At 37.3% G+C, this 22,612-nt stretch overlaps 3 protein-coding genes across 7 annotated transcripts in view; 2 read left to right on the top strand and 1 right to left on the bottom strand.

Moving 5' to 3' along the window:
- Positions 1 to 2,506, bottom strand: part of LOC119503744 (sodium/hydrogen exchanger 3-like) — a 34,247-nt gene extending 31,741 nt beyond the window's left edge. Inside the window, exon 1 of one of the 2 annotated variants that reach the window (XM_037795701.1) lies at positions 2,466 to 2,506. The gene's annotated coding sequence lies outside the window, so the exon portion shown is untranslated. The remainder of the gene's footprint in view (positions 1 to 2,465) is intronic. The other variant, XM_037795703.1, reaches the window with a different exon arrangement.
- A 2,061-nt stretch (positions 2,507 to 4,567) lies between these two features.
- On the top strand, positions 4,568 to 17,486 carry lipea (lipase, hormone-sensitive a). 4 transcript variants are annotated; one of them, XM_037795415.1, is made up of 11 exons: positions 4,568 to 4,688; positions 8,598 to 8,836; positions 9,619 to 9,903; positions 10,202 to 10,292; positions 10,398 to 10,543; positions 10,644 to 10,829; positions 11,917 to 12,069; positions 12,300 to 12,444; positions 13,955 to 14,182; positions 15,093 to 15,469; positions 16,558 to 17,486. In XM_037795415.1, exons 1-11 carry the CDS (start codon positions 4,679 to 4,681, stop codon positions 16,816 to 16,818), a joined length of 2,121 nt encoding a protein of 706 aa, XP_037651343.1. In that variant the 5' UTR covers positions 4,568 to 4,678; the 3' UTR covers positions 16,819 to 17,486. The 4 variants fall into 4 exon arrangements, with proteins under 4 accessions (XP_037651343.1, XP_037651341.1, XP_037651342.1 ...); XM_037795413.1 differs by having other exon boundaries at positions 4,578 to 4,684; XM_037795414.1 differs by having other exon boundaries at positions 4,636 to 4,688; positions 8,592 to 8,836.
- A 573-nt stretch (positions 17,487 to 18,059) lies between these two features.
- On the top strand, positions 18,060 to 21,997 carry LOC119503572 (trypsin-2-like). The gene is made up of 6 exons (XM_037795417.1): positions 18,060 to 18,718; positions 18,952 to 19,102; positions 19,613 to 19,869; positions 20,024 to 20,160; positions 21,004 to 21,105; positions 21,782 to 21,997. The coding sequence occupies exons 1-6, from the start codon at positions 18,679 to 18,681 to the stop codon at positions 21,827 to 21,829; spliced, it is 735 nt and encodes a 244-aa protein (XP_037651345.1). The 5' UTR covers positions 18,060 to 18,678; the 3' UTR covers positions 21,830 to 21,997.
- The last annotated feature ends 615 nt before the right edge of the window (positions 21,998 to 22,612 follow it).

The raw sequence follows: 22,612 nt of genomic DNA, 5'->3' as shown, positions 1-22,612 counted from the left end.
GTGCTCAGAAAGCTGCTAAACTTTAAACACTCATCACACATGGTGGAACATTTTATCTTTTATGGGTCTCTGGCTTGGGTTTTGCAAAATGGTTCGCTGGCGTCCCATACAAAGTTGGAAAGATTGAGCCCCTCATTCAGATTTCACCTACACAAAAAAGCCTCTTGGAGGTATTGCCAAAACCCAACAGGAAGTCAGCCATTTTTAATTGAATGTGCCATATTTTCGCCCATTTTTAGCGTTTTACAGGCAGTGTACTGTAACAAACTCCTCCTACAGAATTCATGTAAACTACTTCAAATTCGGTCAGTACCATTTTTGTGATCAAACGTTATCAAACGTTTGCGTTGTCATGCAACATTGGTGATGTGGCGTGGCGGCAAAAAGCCTTTTGGTAAGAGATGTTGTGAATGAGGAAATAGAGTGATTCAATATGACGTTTTTTCAGACATTTCTTCTTTTTTTTTTTTACTTTTTTTTTAATTCTGATATTTTTTCTGACATTTTTTAAAACTTTTTTTCTGAAATTTTTTTCAAAAAATTATTTTCAGACATTTTTCTGGACATTTGTTTTTTACTTTTTTTCGGACAATTAAAAAACTTTTTTTCAGAAAATTTAAAAAAAAAAAAAATATTCAGACATTTTTCAGACATTATTTTTTTGGACTTTAAAAACTTTTTTTTTGGACAAGTTTTTAAAAAAAACTTTTTTTTGGACATTTCTTTTTTTTATTTTTTAATTCCGAATTTTTTTCTGACATTTCTTTTTACTTTTTTTCTGACATTTTTACTTTTTTTGGACAATTAAAAAACTTCTTTTCAGACATTTTTTTAAAAGAAATCCTCAGACATTTTTCTGAATTTTTTTTTGGACTTTAAAAACTTTTTTTGGACATTTTTTTAAAAGAAATCTTCAGACATTTTTCAGACATTTTTTTTTTGGACTTTAAAAAGTTTTTTTTTTAAAAAGTTTTTTTCTGACATTTTTCTGGAATTTTTTTAAACTTTTTTTCGGACAATTAAAAAACTTTTTTTCAGACAATTTTTTTAAAAAAATCTTCAGACATTTTTCAGACATTTTTTTTTTGGACTTTAAAAAGTTTTTTTTTGGACATGTTTTTAAAAAGGAGTGTTTTTTTTGGACATTTCTTTTTAAAAAAAAATTTTAAAACTTTTTTTCTGACATTTTTTTTTTTCACTTTTTTTCTGACATTTTTCTGGAAATTTTGTTTCACTTTTTTTCGGATAATTAAAAAACTTTTTTTCAGACAATTTTTAAAAAAGAAATCTTCAGACATTTTTCAGAACTTTTTTTTTGGACTTTAAAAACTTTTTTTTTTACATTTAAAAAAAAAATAAAAAATTTAATTCCGACATTTTTTAAAACTTGTTTTCTTAAATTTGTTTTTTTAAACTTTTTTTCTGAAATTTTTTTTTTCACTTTTTTTCGGAAAATTAAAAAACTTTTTTTCAGACAATTTTTTAAAAAAAATCTTCAGACATTTTTTAATTCCGACATTTTTTCTGACATTTTTTAAAACTTGTTTTCTGACTTCTTTTTTTTAAACTTTTTTTCTGACATTTTTTTTTAAAACTTTTTTTAAGACATTTTAAAAAAAAAAAAATCTTCAGACATTTTTCAGACATTTTTTTTTTTGGACTTTAAAAACTTTTTTTTTGGACATTTCTTTTTAAAATTATTTTTCTGGACATTTTTTTTACTTTTCTTCGGACATTTTTTAAAAAACTTTTTTTCAGACATTTCTTGTTTTTGATATTTTTGATTAAATTTTTTAATTCCAACATTTTTTGAAACTTGTTTTCTGACTTTTTTTTTTTTTTTAACTTTTTTTCGGACAATTAAAAACCTTTTTTTCCAGACAATTTTTAAAAAAAAATCTTCAGACATTTTTCAGACATTTGTTTTTTGGACTTTAAAAACTTTTTTTTTGGACATTTGTTTTTAAAACAATTTTTTTTTACTTTTCTTCGGACATTTCTAAAAAAAAATTTTTTTAGACATTTCTTTTTTGGGATTTTTTTTATTTATTTTTTTAATTCAGACATTTTTTCAAACATTTTTTAAAACTTGTTTTCTGAAAAAAAATTTAAACCTTTTTCTGACATTTTTTTTTAAAAACTTTTTTTCAGACATTTTTCTGGAAAAAAAAATTCATTTTTTTGCGGATAATTAAAAAACTTTTTTTCAAAGCAAAACTTCCCCCGTACCCAGAGTGTTGTAAGTGATCTGATGGCCACTAGAGACTCCCACAATCACATCACATACTGCTGCGGTATACAGTATGCTTCATGCACACCATTTCATTACTGTTTGTTATATTTCTGTGCTTGTATAACAGCGAAGAGGAGCAACAACTGTGCTAGAATTTCTACAGAAGTCTGTAAGATGACAGGACACAAGTATATAGGCCTTTTTCCACAGAAAGCATTACTTGTGAACCTACCTTTGACATTATTATTAATGATGGCTGAATCCATTTAGCTGCTTCAGTTTCAGGGTCCCGGTATTGTGCATGCTGGCACGTTATCACACTGTCAACTTGAAGAGAACAGAGCCATAGTTAGTGTCATTAGTAAAACCTGTGTTGTCTGCTATGAAAAAGCTCTATTTAATAAGACGCCTCAATAAGCAAATAGCTTGACATGACATTAAAATGAAAAACTGTGTGATAGCACTTTGACAAGAGTGTTTTTCCTCCATATTTATAACTTTATTCTCGTAATTTTACGCCTTTTTTCTCGTAAAGTTACGACTTTAATCTCGTAATATTCCGACTTTTTTCTCGTAAAGTTACGACTTTATTCTCGTAATATTCAGACTTTTTTCTCCTAAAGTTATGACTTTATTCTCGTAATATTACGACTTTATCCTCGTAATTTTACGATTTTTTTCTTGTAAAGTTATGACTTTTTTCTCGTAATATTACGACTTTATTTTTGTAATTTTACGACTTTATCCTTGTAATATTACGACTTTATTCTTGTAATTTTACGACTTTTTTCTTGTAATTTTACGACTTTTTTCTCGTAAAGTTATGACTTTATTCTTGTAATATTACGACTTTATTCTCGTAATATTATGACTTTATCCTCGTAATTTTACATTTTTTTGTCTTGTAAAGTTACGACTTTATTCTCGTAATATTACGACTTTCTTTTTGTAATTTTACAATTTTTTCTTGTAGCTATGACTTTTTTCTTGTAATTTTACGATTTTTTTCTTGTAAAGTTATGACTTTATTCTCGTAATATTACGACTTTATTCTCGTAATTTTTTACGACTTTTTTCTCGCAAAGTTATGACTTTATTCTCGTAATTTCACAACTTTTTTCTCGTAAAGTTATGACTTTATTCTCGTAATATTACGACTCTTTTCTTGTAAAGTTATGACTTTATTCTCGTAATATTACGACTTTCTTTTTGTAATTTTACAATTTTTTCTTGTAGCTATGACTTTTTTCTTGTAATTTTACGATTTTTTTCTTGTAAAGTTATGACTTTATTCTCGTAATATTACGACTTTATTCTCGTAATTTTTTACGACTTTTTTCTCGCAAAGTTATGACTTTATTCTCGTAATTTCGCAACTTTTTTCTCGTAAAGTTATGACTTTATTCTCGTAATATTACGACTCTTTTCTTGTAAAGTTATGACTTTATTCTCGTAATATTACGACTTTCTTTTTGTAATTTTACAATTTTTTCTTGTAGCTATGACTTTTTTCTTGTAATTTTACGATTTTTTTCTTGTAAAGTTATGACTTTATTCTCGTAATATTACGACTTTATTCTCGTAATTTTTTACGACTTTTTTCTCGCAAAGTTATGACTTTATTCTCGTAATTTCGCAACTTTTTTCTCGTAAAGTTATGACTTTATTCTCGTAATATTACGACTCTTTTCTTGTAAAGTTATGACTTTATTCTCGTAATATTACGACTCTTTTCTTGTAAAGTTATGACTTTATTCTCGTAATATTACGACTTTCTTTTTGTAATTTTACAATTTTTTCTTGTAGCTATGACTTTTTTCTTGTAATTTTACGATTTTTTTCTTGTAAAGTTATGACTTTATTCTCGTAATATTACGACTTTATTCTCGTAATTTTTTACGACTTTTTTCTCGCAAAGTTATGACTTTATTCTCGTAATTTCGCAACTTTTTTCTCGTAAAGTTATGACTTTATTCTCGTAATATTACGACTCTTTTCTTGTAAAGTTATGACTTTATTCTCGTAATATTACGACTCTTTTCTTGTAAAGTTATGACTTTATTCTCGTAATAATACAACTTTTTTCTCGATATCTCAGATTTTTTTCCCTCCATGTGGCCCTAATACTCCGTCGTACTTAACAAATGTAGTGGAGTAAAAAGTAAAACATTTCCCTCTGAAAATGTATTAAAGTAAAAGTAGAATGAAAAGAAAAGACTCAAGTAAAGCACAAACTGTATTCAGTACAGTACTTGAGTAAATATACTCAGTTATTCCCAGCACTGACTCTCTGTGTGAATATGCTAGCTAACAGGTAGCTTACCTGTTGATCCGTCATGCTCACTGGTGCACGCGCGGTGGGCGGGTGCCTCGCGCTCTAGCTCACATTACCCAGCATGCAGCGCGGGCGCTCTGACAGCAACAGAAACATCAAGGAGGAAGAGGATGCAGGTCGGTAAGAGAAGGCACATTTTATACACTTATACACCTTTATGTCGTGTTTTGGCACATTTATAGCGTGTTATGGCGGCGCTGGATGTTAGAGACGAATATGAATCAATGTCGTTGTATGTTAACGGTTTTAAACGGCTGTAAGAAGAACAGAAACAAGGTGGTCGAAGTCGGTAAAAACTTGGTGGTGAAGATGTCACCGGTAAGATAACCGGTGCTCGGTAGACACTGTAGACACAACGGTTATGTGTCAGTGATGTTTGTGTGAGGGGAATGGAAACAAGCTAGCAGGAGAAGCCTGATGCTGCTCCCAAAACCTCCTGAATGAGAGAAGAACAGAAGGAGAAGCTGATATCTGTGCTGGAAACTGATATGAGTGTTGTTGGGACAGTAACAGTAACGGTGACGGTGACGTAGGCGATGACGAGCCTGTTGACAGGTCAGTTATCAGCTGGAGGACTACCTGGGTGTTTTATTTTGGTTAAATGGTGAGATTCAGCAGGGGGGATGAAGGGATTCAAGAAGTGAGTTATGCAAAACAGAAACTGAAAACCCATGGACTGAATACGTAAAAAAGAAACTAAGCTGTACTATGTAACTGTGCACTTTCCTAGACCAAGCTGCTGGAGTTAACCTGCACTATACTCATTTTTAACAGTTTTCTTCATCTCCTTGTATTTTTATATCTGGTATATTCTTTTGTACTTTCTACTTTGCACTTCTAACTTTTTTTACTGCCTTTTTACTAACATGTTTTGCACTATGGAACTGTGATGCTGGAAACTTGAATTTCCCTCGGAATCAATAAAGTTACTATCTATCTATCTATCTATCTATCTATCTATCTATCTATCTATCTGTCTGTCTGTCTGTCTGTCTGTCTGTCTGTCTGTCTGTCTGTCTGTCTATCTGTCTGTCTATCTATCTATCTATCTATCTATCTATCTATATATCTATCTAATAAAACCTTGATTTCATTTAGATAGACCAGAGGTCAGCAACCTTTACTATCAAAAGAGCCATTTTAGGCAAAGGAAAAAACATTCTGGAGCCGCAAAACATTTGAGATTTGTGATGAAGGTAACACAGTTAATAGTATGTAGTATATAAGTCTAATGCAGTGAGGGCCCGCAAGTGCAGGAGTATTAGGGCCACATTGAGGGGAAAAAAATCTGAGATTTCCAGAATAAAGTCATAACTTTACGAGAAAAAAGTCATAATACGACAAAAAAGTCATAACTTAAAGAGAAAAAAGTTATAATATTACGAGAATAAAGTCGTAACATTACGAGAATAAAGTCATAACTTTACGAGAAAAAAGTCTTAATATTACGAGATGGCAAAAATTCCATAATAACCTTTCAGCATATTGTAATTCAAGTGTTCTGAGAGAAAACTAGACTTCTGCACCTCCTCATGGCTCTATTTTCTGGCTTTAGAAAATCTAGCCTGTGACAGGAGACTTTGGCCAATCACAGGTCATTTCAGAGAGAGAGCGTTCCTATTGGCTGTTCTACAAATACAGATATTTATGCATGTCCCTTCGGTGAAAACCTGAATCAACAGCGGATTATCCTGCAGGAAAAGTTCCTACTGCAGCATTGGCAACAACTGCAAAGCATCCCACAAAGGAAGACAAACTCATCAAAAAGAGAGTCTGACAATATTGGCAAAGCATTTCAGAGATGGAGAGAAAATACTGCTAATATTTAGCCTTCTGCTCACGGCTGTGACTCTCACAGGGCTGGGGTAGCTACGGCAGTAGCTCGGGGCAAGCATTCATTTTCTAATAGTTTAGCCTTAACTGCTGCGGTGCCGCCATGGCTGCTACGGTTAACAGAAGGCATTTTCTGTGCATTCCAATACCCACACTACCATACTATTTAGTATGCCAGAACAACATGTCCCTATACATAATATGTCAAATGCAGTATGCAAAAAAATACCAGGATATCCTACTACATTCGGTCACATTTTGCAGCATGCAAGCCAGCACACTTTTCTGGCTATTCTGACCCACAATCCTCTGCACAGTTTATATATGAGTAAGATGGTCAAAGTTCAAGGCTCAATGTTTTGACATAAGTAGTATGTCCCAATTGTATGCATACTGCATGCAACAGCACATACTTTGTAAGGGCAGCTGTAGTACGTACTAAAAGTAAAAAGAAAAAGTATGCGGAGCCTTTCTCTCCATCTCTGAAACGCTTCGGATGGTAATTCTTGTGGAAATGCAGCTATATAACATCATCGGGATCACAGTCCACGATCGGGATGATGTTTGAAATGAATGACTAGCACCGTGTAGGTTAGCCTACTGTATGAATTGTGTTAATGTGCCCATGCTCGTCTGGTGGGACAGAGATGAGGGCTGTAATTTCAAATTCTGGCTTTTGCTTTTTTGTTTTTTTACTTTTCCAGAAAACTGCCTTCCCTGGGGCACCACTTGAATTATATGCTGAAAGGTTATTATTGAATTTTTGCCCAATAACACAAAAACATAACCTGACTCGCCCCTGCTTTAGACACGGGCTACTGAGCAGAAATAGACAAACACAATCAAACTATCACGCTTGCATCAGAACTGTGATAAAGCCTTCAGTGTTTATGAACAGTGTCCTGATTTCAGTTTCTGCTCCATGTTATTTACACTGACAGCTGCTGTTGACACAGTAGAGATTTCCCACTTTTATAACATTTAAAGCCGCGCTGCACAACGTCTCTAGTGTCTACAGTACATGAACGTTAACATGATGGCTTTAATGTCGCTTGGCAACACATGTATGACTAATGTCATCCCACGGATGTAGTCAAATTCCATAAAAAATATATTTTTAAAATCCTTTATAAAATATTTAAAAGATGTCAGTTAAGCCTTGGGGGTTGGGGAATATTTTTGTATTTTTGTGGTGAAATTGTACTCCATATATTTTTCATGGAGGCTCCTCTAGGGTCTGATCTGATTTGGGTAGATCATGTAAAACTCATATGTACAGTACATGCAAATCAAAAAAAGTGCACATGATTTGTTTATTCATTTTCAGTCTTTGTCAGCTATCTAGAAAGAGAGCAGACTCTTGATGTACAAGTTTTCAATATTTGCAATTGATCTAACAACAGATATGTGTGTTTGAATAAGACATCCAGTCATTTCACCTTGTCCGTGTCTTTGTGTTGTTATTAGGGAAGCACCGATACCGGTGTTATGTTTATACCATATACATTATAAACGGGAAATTTAATTCCTGTTTAAGTTTTGAGCAATTGGAAGATTTTTTACCAAGTTACTGGTGAACGATTTATTATTTTAATGATAAATATTAATTCAGTAAATTTATTGCTACGTATTAATTTATTACGTTTTGTTTTACAAAGTTAAGAAAGCGATGTTTAAGCCTGATGTTGCCTTTCACATAAAAGAATGATCCCAGTCACTTCCACGCAGTGAGGCATACATTTTATTAATTAAACGCTGGTATCAGATCGGTACTCAGTATCTGCCGATACCCAAAGTCCAGTTATCGCTATCAGTATCAGTGTCATCACTATCATCACTATCATCCCTCGTTGTTAGTGACATAAAAGAGTAATCACATGTACAGAGCCTAGAGTGTATGATCTGTCTGGTCTATTGTTTCTTGTTGTGATTAAAGTCATTTCAGTACAATCCTCAGGGTGTAGTCGAACTTCAACCCCTGACTAAACAGATAACCAGACGATAATCACGCAATGAGTTTTGCTGCAGTAGATGAGGTCATTGAGATCTACGTGTTTACCCGGCTTTGAGTGATGATCTATTTTCTTCCAGATATACAGCACACATCACATGTCTGCTGTGCGGGGAGCTACAGAGGCAGATATAAAGGAGGTTCAATAAAGCTTCTCTTGTCTCTTCTTTCTCTCCCAGCCTCAGATATGGATTACAAGGTTGTGTTCGCAGCCTTGGAGACGGCGTGTGAAGACAACATTTCTTTTTTGTGTGGGTCTGATTTGCCGTACGGCGCTGTTGCCAAGCGCCTGGTAACGTGTATGAGACAGATTCAGGAGCACGGCCGAGCCCTTGAGCCTGTGGTCGGCAGTTTCACCACTGTATTCCATCATTATGACTTGGACGCAGAAACGCCTGGGAATGGCTACCGCACCCTGGTCAAGGTATGACTGAACCCACTCACTTTTCCACTCACAGCTGATGTCTGAGCTGTGAGAACTCTCTACTAATGAGTTACACAAAAGCCAGTGTATTTTCTGTTTGATTTCGCTTGTAGTTTGTTAACAGCAGTGTTTTAAAGGTGTTACATGTAATATTTTAAATCATTATTAAAACATAAGGGCTTCAACTAATGATTATTTTCATTATTAATTGTTTTCGTGATCAATCTATTCATAGTGAAAAATATACAGTATGTTTGAATTTTCCCAAAACTGTAGTTGAATAGCTTGTATTGACCAACAGTACAAAGCCCAAAACTATTCCGTTTGTTATAATAGAAGACAAAGAAAGCCAGCAAATATTCACGCATGAGAAGCTGCAACTAGTGATTTTTTATGTTTGCTTAAAAATGTACTTTTACGATTCATTTTGGGGGGGATTGTTTTTTATTCTGTATTTTTCTTATTGACAAAATTTTCATTAGAAGACCAAAACCAACAATGTGTTAGTTTGTCTCTTAGTTCTTTCTTGCCCTGTCTGTGGCACTCAGTGTGGCTCTTTGTTTCGTTTTGTTATTTTTAGAGAACAATGGAGCTTTATGGCACAGTGAAAGCTAGATCAAGCTTTGACTACACCGACTATACTTGGCATTCAATGTTGGTTTTTGGTCTTTTCATGGGATTTGTCCATAATAACAAAAATATAGAATATCACTCTTATCCTTTAAATGCAGACTTCCTACCTTCTCAGCAGAAGTTACATTATTTTTCTTTCTTTCTTTCAGGTCTTGCTGTCTTGCCTTATGCACATCATCCACAAGGGCCGCTACATTGCCTCTAATTACAACAGTGCCTTCTTCAGGGCGGACCACAATGCCTCTGAGATGGAGGCGTACTGCAGCGCGCTGTGTCAGCTGCGTGCCCTGGTCCACCTCGCCCAGCAGCTGATCAACGAAAACGAATGTGGCCAGCTGTACTCCCTGCAGGACGGGGACCTGAGCGGCAGGTTTGTGCAGGAGTACAGCTCCATGCACAAAGCCTGCTTCTACGGCCGCTGTCTGGGCTTTCAGGTCAGCCAACTAAAACAGACCTACTTCACACCAGTTGGTTTTATTTTGTCCAATTTTCAGCACGTTAAAGTTAGTTTTCTCACCAAAATGTAATTCAAATAACTTGGATACAAGCCTGTTGAGTGTTCTGATCGCTCTCTGAATATGTAACATCAGATAACCAGTTTAATATTCTATTTTTGTAGAAATCAGTATCTTGTTAATATAGTATTTTAAGAATGAAATAGTGTGTGTCACTTGTTCTAATTATTTGAAACCAAAGCTCTAATAATTAACTGTCCATTGTCTCTTTTCACAGTTCTCGCCAACTCTACGTCCGTTCCTCCAGACTGTTGTCATAAGCATGGTTTCATACGGAGAGACGTATGGTAAACAGCAGTCTGGTTTGGGTTAGTCTTTTTTTATTCTCTGTTTTTTTTCCATAGTATTGATGGAAGGTGGTGTTTTGGCCTTTTCAGATGTGTTCATGCTTAAATTCATCCCTCCTTTTCCAGGTTTGGCAGCCCTTTCCCTCCTCACATCAGGGAAGTACGTCATCGATCCAGAGCTGCGGGGCGCCGAGTTTGAACGCATTACCCAGAACCTGGACATGCAGTTCTGGAAGTCCTTCTGGAACCTCACAGAGTCCGGCCTTTTAGCAGTAGGCAGGGTCAAATATTCTTCTTCTGAATCTCAAATTAGCTGAAATCCTCTTTAATGTTTTAACTGGTCAACCACCCTGCATGTCTCCCTCTGTCCAGGGCTTCAGCAGAATAGCCTCGACCCCAGTGCAGGTGAACTTCACCCTGACTGTTCCTCCTGTCACTCTGCGCCTCCCTCTGGCCTCAGACCCCAGTCTAACGGCCACCGTGTCTCCTCCGATAGCCCACTGGGGCCCCGGGCCGGTCCACATGCGTCTCATCTCCTGTGAGCTTCGAGAAGGACAGGTGAGGCTCCACAGGTCTAATACGGGGATGTGGTGAGGAACGTGTACAGGAATACAAATCTTGACCAGACATAGTTTTAGATGGAGCATCTAATGATTACAAATAGTCTTATGAAGAATATTAAAACAAATTTGATCTTTGATCATTTGTGATAAGTGTCAGAAGTTTGTACATTAATTTTCTATCTCCTTTTGTCCGCCATGTGATGCAATCTGCTTATATATGATCTGATTTTGACAAAGGGATCTCCCTTTAAAGGCACACATGCAAAGGGTACGGAAAAACATTCGCTTCTGGTGGCGAAGCAAATTCACATCTTTACATTCACGTGGAGTTCAGCTTTGGTGAAGTTTCGCATTTTGCATTTTTGCATTCGTTATACAAAGTCTCAAAAACTCCACAGTTTAGCCCAATGGCTAAAATGTGAAAGCCCAATCCATCAGCTAATCAGTTGCATGAGAAATACAGTATAATGCATAAAAGTGTACACATGAATGTACAAGTAGACCCCAATCGATATATTACCAATGTGTGTATTAACTACAACACGAGGTAAGTACCCATGACATATCATTTGAAAGTGGATGCTGCATTTGGAAAAAAATATTGTAAAATGTAAACCAATGAGAAACAGAGATAAAAATGTTATATTTTATACGAGGGGGGAAATGGAAAAAGTATTGTATTTCTGATACAACATTTTTTGGGGGGGAATTTAACATAAAGTGGTTGTATATTTTGCCCATAGACTGAATATAAGAAGTGCATGTCACCTGGCTATTAGAAAGAATGCAAGCTAAAGGCAATGACATAGAAAATATGTTAGTCAAGGTGGGAAAAAGTCATTTTTTTATGTCAGCTAAAATGGAAAGAGTCTCTGTATATATGTATGTATTTCTTTACTTTTAGTTGCTCGACAATGCAATGTTGAGTGTGAAGGTGTTTGGATGAGCGGCTCTCGAGAAAGCTGCAAGCAGCAATACTAGAGACCAAGCACTAGTTCTCTTAATTGTGTGAAGAGCATGACATGTTTTGTTGCTTCGTGTCCTTTATCATTAATTACCTTATGACTTGTCTAACTTTATAGGAGAGTGAAGAGCTGCTAGCTTATTCTCGAGACACTCCTCCCCCCGTCACCACGTCCCACCTCCCCTGGGTACAGAAGCAGCCTCGCTCCCCCTGGCTGCTCATCCACTTCCATGGAGGGGGCTTCGTGGCCCAGACTTCCAGATCCCATGAGGTACACAACGCTGGTGTTAACTGTAGCTTTATTTGTAGTAGATGTTTGCAAAAGTCATTATAGGGTTAATACTACCACTTATACTCTTAATCTCCTTATAATAATATAATATGATATTAAATATTTAGCACCAGATCTTTCAATCCTATAAGTGTTTCATAAATTGTTTATTAAGTACACTTAAATTAAGCGTGTTTATTCTGCTCTCTGTCCATCCCTTCATAAATCAGAATTATCTGCGGACTTGGTCGAAGGAGCTGAGCGTACCTATCCTCTCCGTGGACTACTCTCTGTCACCCGAAGCGCCCTTTCCCAGAGCTCTGGAGGAATGTTTCTACGCCTACTGCTGGGCTCTGAAGAACTGTCATCTGCTGGGTATGTGTGCCACGTATGTCCTACTTAGACAGACAACGCAGAGCTACAGTAAACCAATAGGGAGAATTCATGTCTTTTATTTTAACAGATTAATATGTGAATATTTGGGGACTAACTGTATATTTATTACTGTGGGAATTTTTTTTGTGTGTGCAAGATTTCAGTTCTTTTATTTGTCATTTGCCTTTTACAAAAGTTACTGTTTAACTATTATTATTATTTTTTACTTTTTTTAAAAGATAAGAAACCTAAGATAGAAAAGTGTAAAGAAACCCAGAAGTGAGAGAACTCAACACGAGAAAAAAGGCAGTTAGAATATTAGTAGAGTGAAATATGAAAGAATAGTAAACCACAGCAGTTACTTACAGTTATTACACATATAACATATACAATATGATATGAGAGGAAAATCTGTTTTGAATATATGCAAATGAGTATTTATAAATATAACAAAATGTGTGGATTTAAAATGCAAATGTCTGTGCCACAAATGTATTCACACAATCAGCTCTACAGACGGCTGCATTTGTACAGAAGGCAATAGAGAATGTGTAAACACAGACACAGATGTAGATAGCACATGTACATAGTGTTCCAATTTCATATGTGACGCTACAGGTTGGCTCCACGGGAGGAGGGGCAGCACAGTTACAGAACATGGCACGTGATTTGTTATCTGTACATTATCAGATCATGGAAAGTGTCAAGTGTGGCCGCTCACATGCAGAAAAGGTGGAAAAACATAAAGATACAGTATATGGTACACTATAAAACCGATTATGACAGGATTAAAGATGTAATGGTATCAGGGCTGTAACTAATGCTTATTTTTATGCTAAATTTTGGAAAGGAAAAGCAGGTATGGCATTTTCAAAGGGGTCCCTTGACCTCTGACCTCAAGATATGTGAATGTAAATGGGTTCTATGGTTACCCACGAGTCTCCCCTTTACAGACATGCCCACTTTATGATAATCACATGCAGTTTGGGGCAAGTCATAGTCAAGTCAGCACACTGACACACTGACAGCTGTTGTTGCCTGTTGGGCTGCAGTTTGCCATGTTATGTTTTGAGCATATTGTTTTATGCTAAATGCAGTACCTGTGAGGGTTTCTGGATCAATATCTGTCATTGTTTTGTGTTGTTAATTGATTTCTATTAACAAATATATACATACATTTGCATAAAGCAAACATATTTGCCCACTCACATGTTGATAAGAGTATTAAATACTTGATAAATCTCCATTTAAGGTACATTTAGAACAGATAAAAAATGTGTGATTAATTTGCGACGAATCACAATTAAATATTTTAATCGATTAACAGCCCTAGTTAAATTATGTTTTCAGTTATTGATTTTTCTATAAAATGTCAGAAAATTATGAAAGATTCCCATCACAAATGCCCAAAGTGACATCTATGAAACAGCATGTTATAAAATCCTTGTTCTTTATTAATATGATTTAAATGATCATCATTATTTACATGTTGTGTCTGTGTGTGTCTCAGGCTCCACAGCGGAGCGCGTTTGTCTGGCAGGTGACAGCGCTGGAGGAAACCTCTGCATCACCGTGTCCATGAAGGCCATGTCCTCCGGCATCCGGGTCGCCGACGGCATCATGGCCGCCTACCCCGCCACCTTGCTCACCACTGACGCCTCGCCGTCCCGCCTGCTCACGCTCATCGACCCGCTGTTGCCTCTTGGTGTTCTCACAAAGTGCATCAATGCCTATGCAGGTATGTGGGTGGGTGCGTGCGTGCACAGCATTAGCCGTGTGCTGTTTCACGCCTCATTTAACTTGAGAGCACTTTCCGGCGCCGTTGGAACAGAAAACAGAATCTCAGAGGGATTTATGTGTAAACCTGCTGTCATGTACACTGTCAAACCAACAATCACTCCTGCTCTACATATAAAGTCTGTATCAACCCATGGTCTGACTTGGCTTAATCCTCACCACTGTGGCACCACCTAGTTGGCTTACTGGTTTGGCTGGTCAGCCTGATATTACTCATTGCAACTGTAAACACTGAAAGCCTCTGGAGAGTCTGTCGCTGAGCTATCTGAATCCTCCAACAGTGTAACGCTGAATACATAAACAGTTCATTTTCTCTTCCTGGAATAGAGAGACTCAAACCAGTAGTCTGAGTAGTGACTCATTGTTGCTATGTGACCTTAAACTATGTAGAAAAGAGAAGCAGATTTTATCATATTGCCTTCATATCTTTTTAAACTCGAGTAATCCTCACGTCTCAGGTGTACGAGATCCTATGCCAGAGAGCTGATCTCTGTATGAGAGAAAGCTTTGTTTCCATTGAAAGTAAAAGGATTGTGGCTTTACATTTGCAGATAAATCTGTGTGTGTGTAGACTGATTACTATAATTGGTTTAAATGCTCTGCATTATCCAGCAGTGCCTGATGTGACGCTCACATATTGACTAGCTCCACGTGGTTATGAAAGTAATTTGAACATATTAAATAAGAAATTATGATCAATGATATTTGAGGACAAAATTGAAAAGCCTTGACCACAGGGCCAAAAAGCCTTCGTATAAATACTAAGGCTGTCATTACACAAAGAAATTCTCTGGTGTCTTTTTGTTTGTTTCTCTGACACATCCGCTTACGTCCCATCATCTCCCTCCCAGGTACGGACTGTCAGACGGTGGAGCGTGCAGTGGGAAACGGCAGCCTGGGCGCTCTGGGCAGAGACACCGCTACGCTGCTCGGTGATCTCACCCAGGGAGCCTCCAACTGGATCCAGTCCTTTCTGGACCCCATGCGGACTACAGGTGGAGTACGCTCGCTGTCATCCTCGCAGTGGAGTCCTCAGAGCAACGCGACTCACAGCGCCACGCAAAACTGTGAAAGTAACGTGGATTACCCAGAAGGCTTTGAGCCCCTGCGCTCCAAGATCCTGGCTTTTGTTCGCCCAACGTCCTGCCCCATAATCAGGAACCCGTTTGTGTCGCCCCTGCTGGCTCCTGACAACATGCTGAGAGGCTTGCCGCCTGTTCACATAGTGGTAAGAAAGGGAAGAGCTTATATTTTCTTGAAAAATCTCATCTATGTCAATTTAAACATTTATTTTCATCAGGGTGTGTAACTTCAGCGGAGGCACAGCTACAAGTTCTCGGGGGAAATTATAGAGGCAACGAGTAAGATTTTTAGCCTAATAATCAGACTCTGATGCCATTTTACTTAACCTTCTGAGACCCACGGGATCGCTGGCAATCATGACCGACTTTACCGTCTTTCATAGGCTGTAGTAGGCTCAGTTTCAGAGCTAAAGTGAAGGTACTGGTATCATATGAAACTATGAATCCATTGGTATCAACCATGTAATGTTACCTTGTTGGGAAGGAGACTCGATAATACTCGAAATTTATGCTAAATTTGGGCGAGGAAAAACTAGCTTGGTGATTTTCAGAGGGGTACCTTGACCTCTGACCTCAGGGTATGTGAATGTAAATGGGTTCTATGGGTACCCACGAGTCTCCCCTTTACAGACATGCCCACTTTATGATAATCACATGCAGTTTGGGGCAAAAACCATGCAGTCTTTTTTGAATGCTGTATAAGTGTGTTATTTTCACCTATTCTAAAATGATTTCTGCATACTAGGGTCCATAAACAGTCTTGAATTACATAAATTGGGTATCCCTGTAAAGCTGAGACTCTCTTGTATTCATGTGTGATGATGTTAATCCCCATAGTAGCCATTTCATTGTAGTGAGAAACTTTACAGCCACAAACTAGAGACCTAGAGCATTCAGAGGATGGATGGTTTTCCTAGCTAGATTAACACTAAGGGGGTTTCTGAGCAGTTTACACAACAGAAGTGATTGCCATCCAAAGGCTGGATAAACGGTCAGCAGTATTAATTCTGCTAAAGCATGTGAGAAAAACAGTTTACTGGCTCAGTATGGTCCAGTTTCATGCACACACACACAGCTTCATTTTCATATTTGTTGGATCTATTATAGAGCTAGACCGATAAATCTGCCTGGCCGATATTAGCTTATTGCAGATATATCAGTAGCCATTGCAACACAACAAGGTTTGAGTGTTTTTCCAGTCCTTGTTTCCTGATTCCTGCTTGTGTCCTCGCAGGCCTCTGCTCTGGATGCCTTGCTGGACGACTCTGTGATGTTTGCCAAGAAGCTGCGAGGCATGGGCCAGCCTGTGAGTCTGACGGTGGTGGAGGACCTGCCTCACGGCTTCCTCGCCCTGACGCAGCTCGCCAAGGAGACGGATGTCGCAGCAACAATCTGCGTGGATGAAATGAGGAAGATTTTTCAGGAGGAAAACCCCGCTCTTCGCAAACGGCCAAAGATGGAAGAGACTAGTCAGAGCGTCGATCCATCAGGCTGATTTATCTGGTCATTCGTGGGACTTTGTTGTTCTTGGATGAAACAGAGATCTGACATAATGTGAGAGAGATGAGGAGTTTGAGGAGGCAACAGAAACTGTAAAAGTAGAGGAAGCTTCGGAACACTGCACTTGAAACTTCTATTGCACAACATTTAAACTAAAAACTTTAACTTTCTATAAACCAGCTCTAACATGATCCTTAATGAAGACTAAAATAATCAAGTATTTTTCTACCAAGATTTACATGTTGAAGATTTAGATCAAAACGCACATTGAGAGTATTACAGACTCACAGAACGTTCACTCTAACCAGCCCTTGCAGTCGTCCCTTAACTGATATACTGTATGTCAGTGAAGGGAGCTGTTGTGCCTTAAATTTAAAGTGCTGCTCAAGTGTGCAAAGAAAAGCTTTGCCTACATTACTGCAAAAACTGACCAGGATTAAAGGTTTACTCGCACAGGAAACACATTCCAGATGCACTGTATTATTATTATTATTATTATTATTACTATTACTATTATATTGTTTTGTTCACCAGGAGTATGTGGATGTGTCTTATGAAAGTAGCTTGTTCTACTGTAAAGGATTTCTTAATATTTGTTAATATAAATATTTAACTCTGTGTTGTTATATTTAAAGTCTGAATTAAATCCAAACTTGCAGGGAACACTTGTGTTTATTTGATGCTTTTTGACATATTATTAAATCTAAAGTAGGCAGGTTGGAGTAAATATGATTTTTAAAAAAAAGTTATTTTTATAAAACGGTTGCTATATTGTGAAAGTAGTGCATGAGAAAAAATCATGTGCCTATTCATCACCTCAAATGTTTTCAGAAACATCTTGTAGTGTACTGTTTAGCTGTAAAATGAGAAAGTTTGTGACCCGGCCGTCAAGTTGAGGAAATACCAAGCACCGCCCACCAGCCGGAACAGTACAGTACAAGATGTTTCTGGAAACAACAAGATGTTTTATGCGAGAAATAGGCATTGCAGTAACAGGATATTGATTCATATTTGATCAACGCTGCCTAGTTTGACCGTTTGATCGGAGTTTGCGTGTGATTGACAGCTGCCTCCGTTGAATGAACAGCCAATAGGAAAGCTCTCTCTCTCGGAAATGACCTGTGATTGGCCAAAGTCTCCCGTCACGGGCTAGATTTTTTTAAAGCCTGAAAACAGCCATGAGGAGGTGCAGAAGTCTCTCGGAACACTTGAATTACAATATGCTGAAAGGTTATTATGGAATTTTTGCCCAAATGATGCCAAAAACATTCTGCCTACTGACGCCTTAAGTAGGACTCTAATCTGAGTGTTACCTCCTCTGTTAGAACAACCTGTGCAGCCACTTGATAAACCCCTTGGCCCCGTTAGGATTATGTAAAACATCAGACAACAACCAGAAATGTCATTTTAACCAGATGTTTTATGAGTTGTGGTTATTTTAGCGTGTATTATGTAGAAACATCGTAAAACCTCCATGTTGAATTTAGTTTCATGGGCGGACAGTTACTATTATTACTGAACACAAACTTGTTATTACTGATAAAATAACACTTAACCCCACGGGCAGAATAACCTCAGAGTTATTTAACACAGCTTGACATTTCCCATCCCTCATGATAACTACACCAGGTGTTTGCACATGTTGCAGTTGTCAGAGTTCCCATGCAGTGAACTGTATATGATGATGTTTTTTTTCTGGAATCGGTTCCCTCTTCTTCTTCTTCTTCTTCTTCTTCTACAGCATCTTCTATTGGTCAGTCCTCCTAATCAGCTGTCAGTGATGTTGACGTGGGGAGCGAACACACTTTAAATCTGAGACGCCTCCCCGTCTGCAGACGTCCAAACCACTGTCGTGATGCTGCTCCTCGCTTTACTTGTGCTGGTGGGCACCAATGGTGAGTTTAAGTGATAATAAAGCTTTTGCACTTTAGATTTAAAACACCTTAATCTTTCCTTTGCATGGCTCAGTTTTAGAAATTTAGAAATCTAAGGTGCAATGTACATTTCGGGGTCATGACCTTTGTCACATCATGAGCATTTTCACGTGTGATTAGTTAAACATGCCAGTGTTCTGCTTATTTCATACACTTTTTTCCCCGTCTCCTCTCTCTCGCCGCCGACTGCACAGCTGCCCTCGGCTTCGATGATAAGATCGTCGGTGGCTACGAGTGCAGGGATCACTCCGTCCCCTGGCAGGTGTCGCTCAACAACGGCTGGCACTATTGCGGAGGAACCCTGATCAACGACCGCTGGGTCGTCACTGCTGCACACTGCTACAAGTAAGTTAGGGACTGATTTAGACCTACCACACCTACGACTGACAGTAACCATCTGCATGTGCTTATCTTCCATTTCTCACTCTCTGTAAGAGAGTATTTATTTGTCAGTAGTATTTAGTTGTTTTACTAATAATAAGTAATCAATTATATGTTTTATAGTGTTTTCTTTTGATACTTACTTGTTTAATTATTTTCTTGTTTAGTATATTTAATTTTTGCGTAATTAGTGTTTTGTTTGTGAATTGGGTAACACTGCGGTTCTATATGTTGGTAGGCAGGTATAGGACCATCATGCACCTGGGTGGGCCTTTGGTTTTTTACTAGAGCAAGACAGGCAGCGACAAACATTTGTTCTTTCCTTTACTTGCTTGTTTTTGGAGAAATAAATCATAAAAAACACAGAAACTTTGCTTGAATAATGGACTCTTTTGCCTGCGTACGTATACCACATACCCATGGTGTATCAGTGGGTAAATGGCTCCACTCTCTGTTCCCACTGTGGCCTCTCAGGGGTGAGGATATTGAGCTGCGTCTGGGTGAGCACCACATCGGCTACAAGGACGGCCCCGAGCAGTTCATCGCTCCCGCTGTAATCATCCCCCACCCGGAGTACGACCGTTACACCATCAACAATGACATCATGCTGATTAAACTTGCTGAGCCAGCAAAGATTGATAAGTACGTCCAGCCGGTCGCCCTGCCCAGCAGCTGTGCCCCCGCAGGAACCCAGTGTCTGGTCTCTGGATGGGGAAACACCCAGAGCCCCTGTAAGTCTTTCATGATGTTTTTATCTGTGCCAAAGGTGTGTGTAAGGAGAGAAATGTGTGTCACGGGTCAAAGATTACTTCATGATCTGAATGCTGTGACTGTAGATGATGAGGCCTATTAAAATGTCTCTCTGATTCTGTCTGTGTGACTCAGTTGGTTGTCTGAAATGCCTGCACTGCCTGGACCTGCCCATCCTGCCCCAGCTGGACTGTGAGCGCTCCTACCCCAACAGGATCACCTCCTCCATGTTCTGCGCCGGCTTCCTGGAGGGAGGAAAGGACTCCTGTCAGGTACATGAAGGCTGAAATATACAAAAGACCATCGGTCAATTTGATTTTTGTTTTGAATAATTCTGTTCCTCTGATATTAATAATAATAATAATCCTGTTAATGATGTACCTTCACAGATTTCATCTTGTTAAATCAGTTTCATATGACAGAATTAGGGCTGTCATTCGATCAAAATATTTAATTTAAAGGGAGATTTGTCAAGTATTTAATACTCTTATCAACATGGGAGTGGACAGATACGCTGCTTTATGCAATAATGTGTATAAGGTCAGAGGTCAGAGGTCAAGGGATCCCTTTGAAAATGGCCATGCCAGTTTTTCCTCGCCAAAATTTTGCACAAGTTTGGAGCGTTATTTAGCCTCCTTCATGACAAACTAGTATGACAGTTGGTACAGTAGGTTTTGTGGTTTCTTATGATACCAGTATCTTCACTCTAGCTTTAAAACTGAGCCGCTAAAACCTAAAAATCACAAGTTGCGTTTATGCGCTGAAGAAATTAGTGGCGTTAAAATGAATTTGACGCGTTGTTATTGTGTTAACTTTGACAGCCCTGGACAAAATATTTTTTTTTTCATTCAATATTAGAGCTTTTGTGTTATGTCATGTTTTTGGTTTCGCCCATGTTTTCGCCATCTGTTGATATGCTTTTGTGTTTCCAAACTGATATCAATGTATTGGTGTGTGGTTATATTCGGGTTTTCAAATTGCACTGCAATATTTCTTCTTTTTATTTCCTCTTTCCTCATTATTATTATTATTATTATTACTCTTATTACATTTTGTTATTCTTTAATGATTGTTATTGTTTAATACAGTGCTATTTCCCCATCCTTCTCCATCAGGGAGATTCTGGTGGCCCTCTGGTGTGTAACAGGGAGCTCCAGGGTGTGGTGTCCTGGGGATGGGGCTGTGCTGAAGAGAATCGTCCCGGGGTTTACGCCAAGGTGCGTACTAAATAAATACTCCAATGTGCACAGGCATTTTGTCAGTTAAGGACTTGAATTACAACACTTCAAAAAGTGCAATTATTTACTTTTCTCTCTTGAGGATTTTGTCAGAGTTGGTGTCATGTTTTGTGAAATGAATGAATGTGTTTGTTGTATTGGAAGTTGCTGTGTTGTGTTATAATCAGTCATATCTGAAGGTTATTTAGACTCCAAAATGTAATATCTGAGGACACAATAACTTGTATTTTGGAATTGATATGCACTGAAAATATATTCAAATTACTGATATCTTACACAATGTTTTTCCAAATGCCATTTTGACCTTAATTATATCTGATTTATTATATCAAGGTTCAAGGTTCTTTATTTGTCATTGGTGAATGAAAATCTTTGGTCTCAGGTTCCTTAAACAATGCTCATTAAATATGTATAATATAAAAGGGAAAATCACACAAGTAAAAGAAAATGTTAATCTAAGGCATAAAATAGTGCAGTTAAAATAAATATAAACATGAGTAAATTGTAATTTAGTTGATGACAGTCAACTGTTATCTGAGTGCAGCATCCTAAAGTCTCTCTTCTTGCTTGTTATTTATGTCACAAAAAAATATATAAACTGAACCAACTCAATCTTCTTTTATTTAAAGTAATATTTATAATTTGTTCTCCACAGGTCTGCCAGTTTACTGACTGGATCCACTCCACTATGGCCTCTCACTGAAGTCCTTCTGTAGAGGAGAGATCAGGAAAAACCTGTCTGTTCAGTTCATGTCGACGCTCTTACTCCTGATTATATGAGGACCATACAGCTTTACTAACCACTTCATGACGTCTTTCATGACTGTTTGTGTTTGTTTTAACAATGACAATAAAAAATCACCGTGAGTACACAAGCTAACTCTGTTTCTGGAATTATTTCATCTGTCTTTTACCGCAATAGACCTGTTGAGTTTTGTAAATAATGAATAGCTTTATATATATATATATATATTTATTCTGGCACTGTTTCAACCACTTATGGAGAATATTGCCATGAAAACACAAATTTCTTTTGAAATATACCCTAGTCCAGGGGTCTACAACATGCGGCTCTTTAGCTCCTCTCCAGTGGCTCCCTGTGGATTTTTTTAGAAATGGAAATGAATAACTATTTTTTTGTTTACATTTTCATTTTTATTTATCATTGTTGTAGGTCTATGGTAGGTAATATTATGAGAATAAAGTCAGAATATTATAAAGTAGTAATTTTACGTGTTTTTTTTTTAATTATGACTTTATTCTCGTAATATTAAGACTTTTTTTCCCATTAAGTTATGACTTTATTCTCGTATAGTTATGACTTTATTCTCATAAAGTTATGACTTTATTCTCGTAAAGTTACGACTTTATTCTCGTAATATTATGAATTTAATCTCGTAAAGTTATGACTTTATTCTTGTAATATTACGAATTTATTCTCTTAAAGTTATGACTTTATTTTCGTAATATTACGACTTTTTTATCG

The sequence above is a fragment of the Sebastes umbrosus genome, chromosome 15 (genome assembly GCF_015220745.1).
Source record: "Sebastes umbrosus isolate fSebUmb1 chromosome 15, fSebUmb1.pri, whole genome shotgun sequence".
Lineage (NCBI taxonomy): Eukaryota > Metazoa > Chordata > Actinopteri > Perciformes > Sebastidae > Sebastes > Sebastes umbrosus.
Note: the sequence above shows the minus strand (reverse complement) of the source record. Positions and strands in the feature narration are given on the sequence as shown.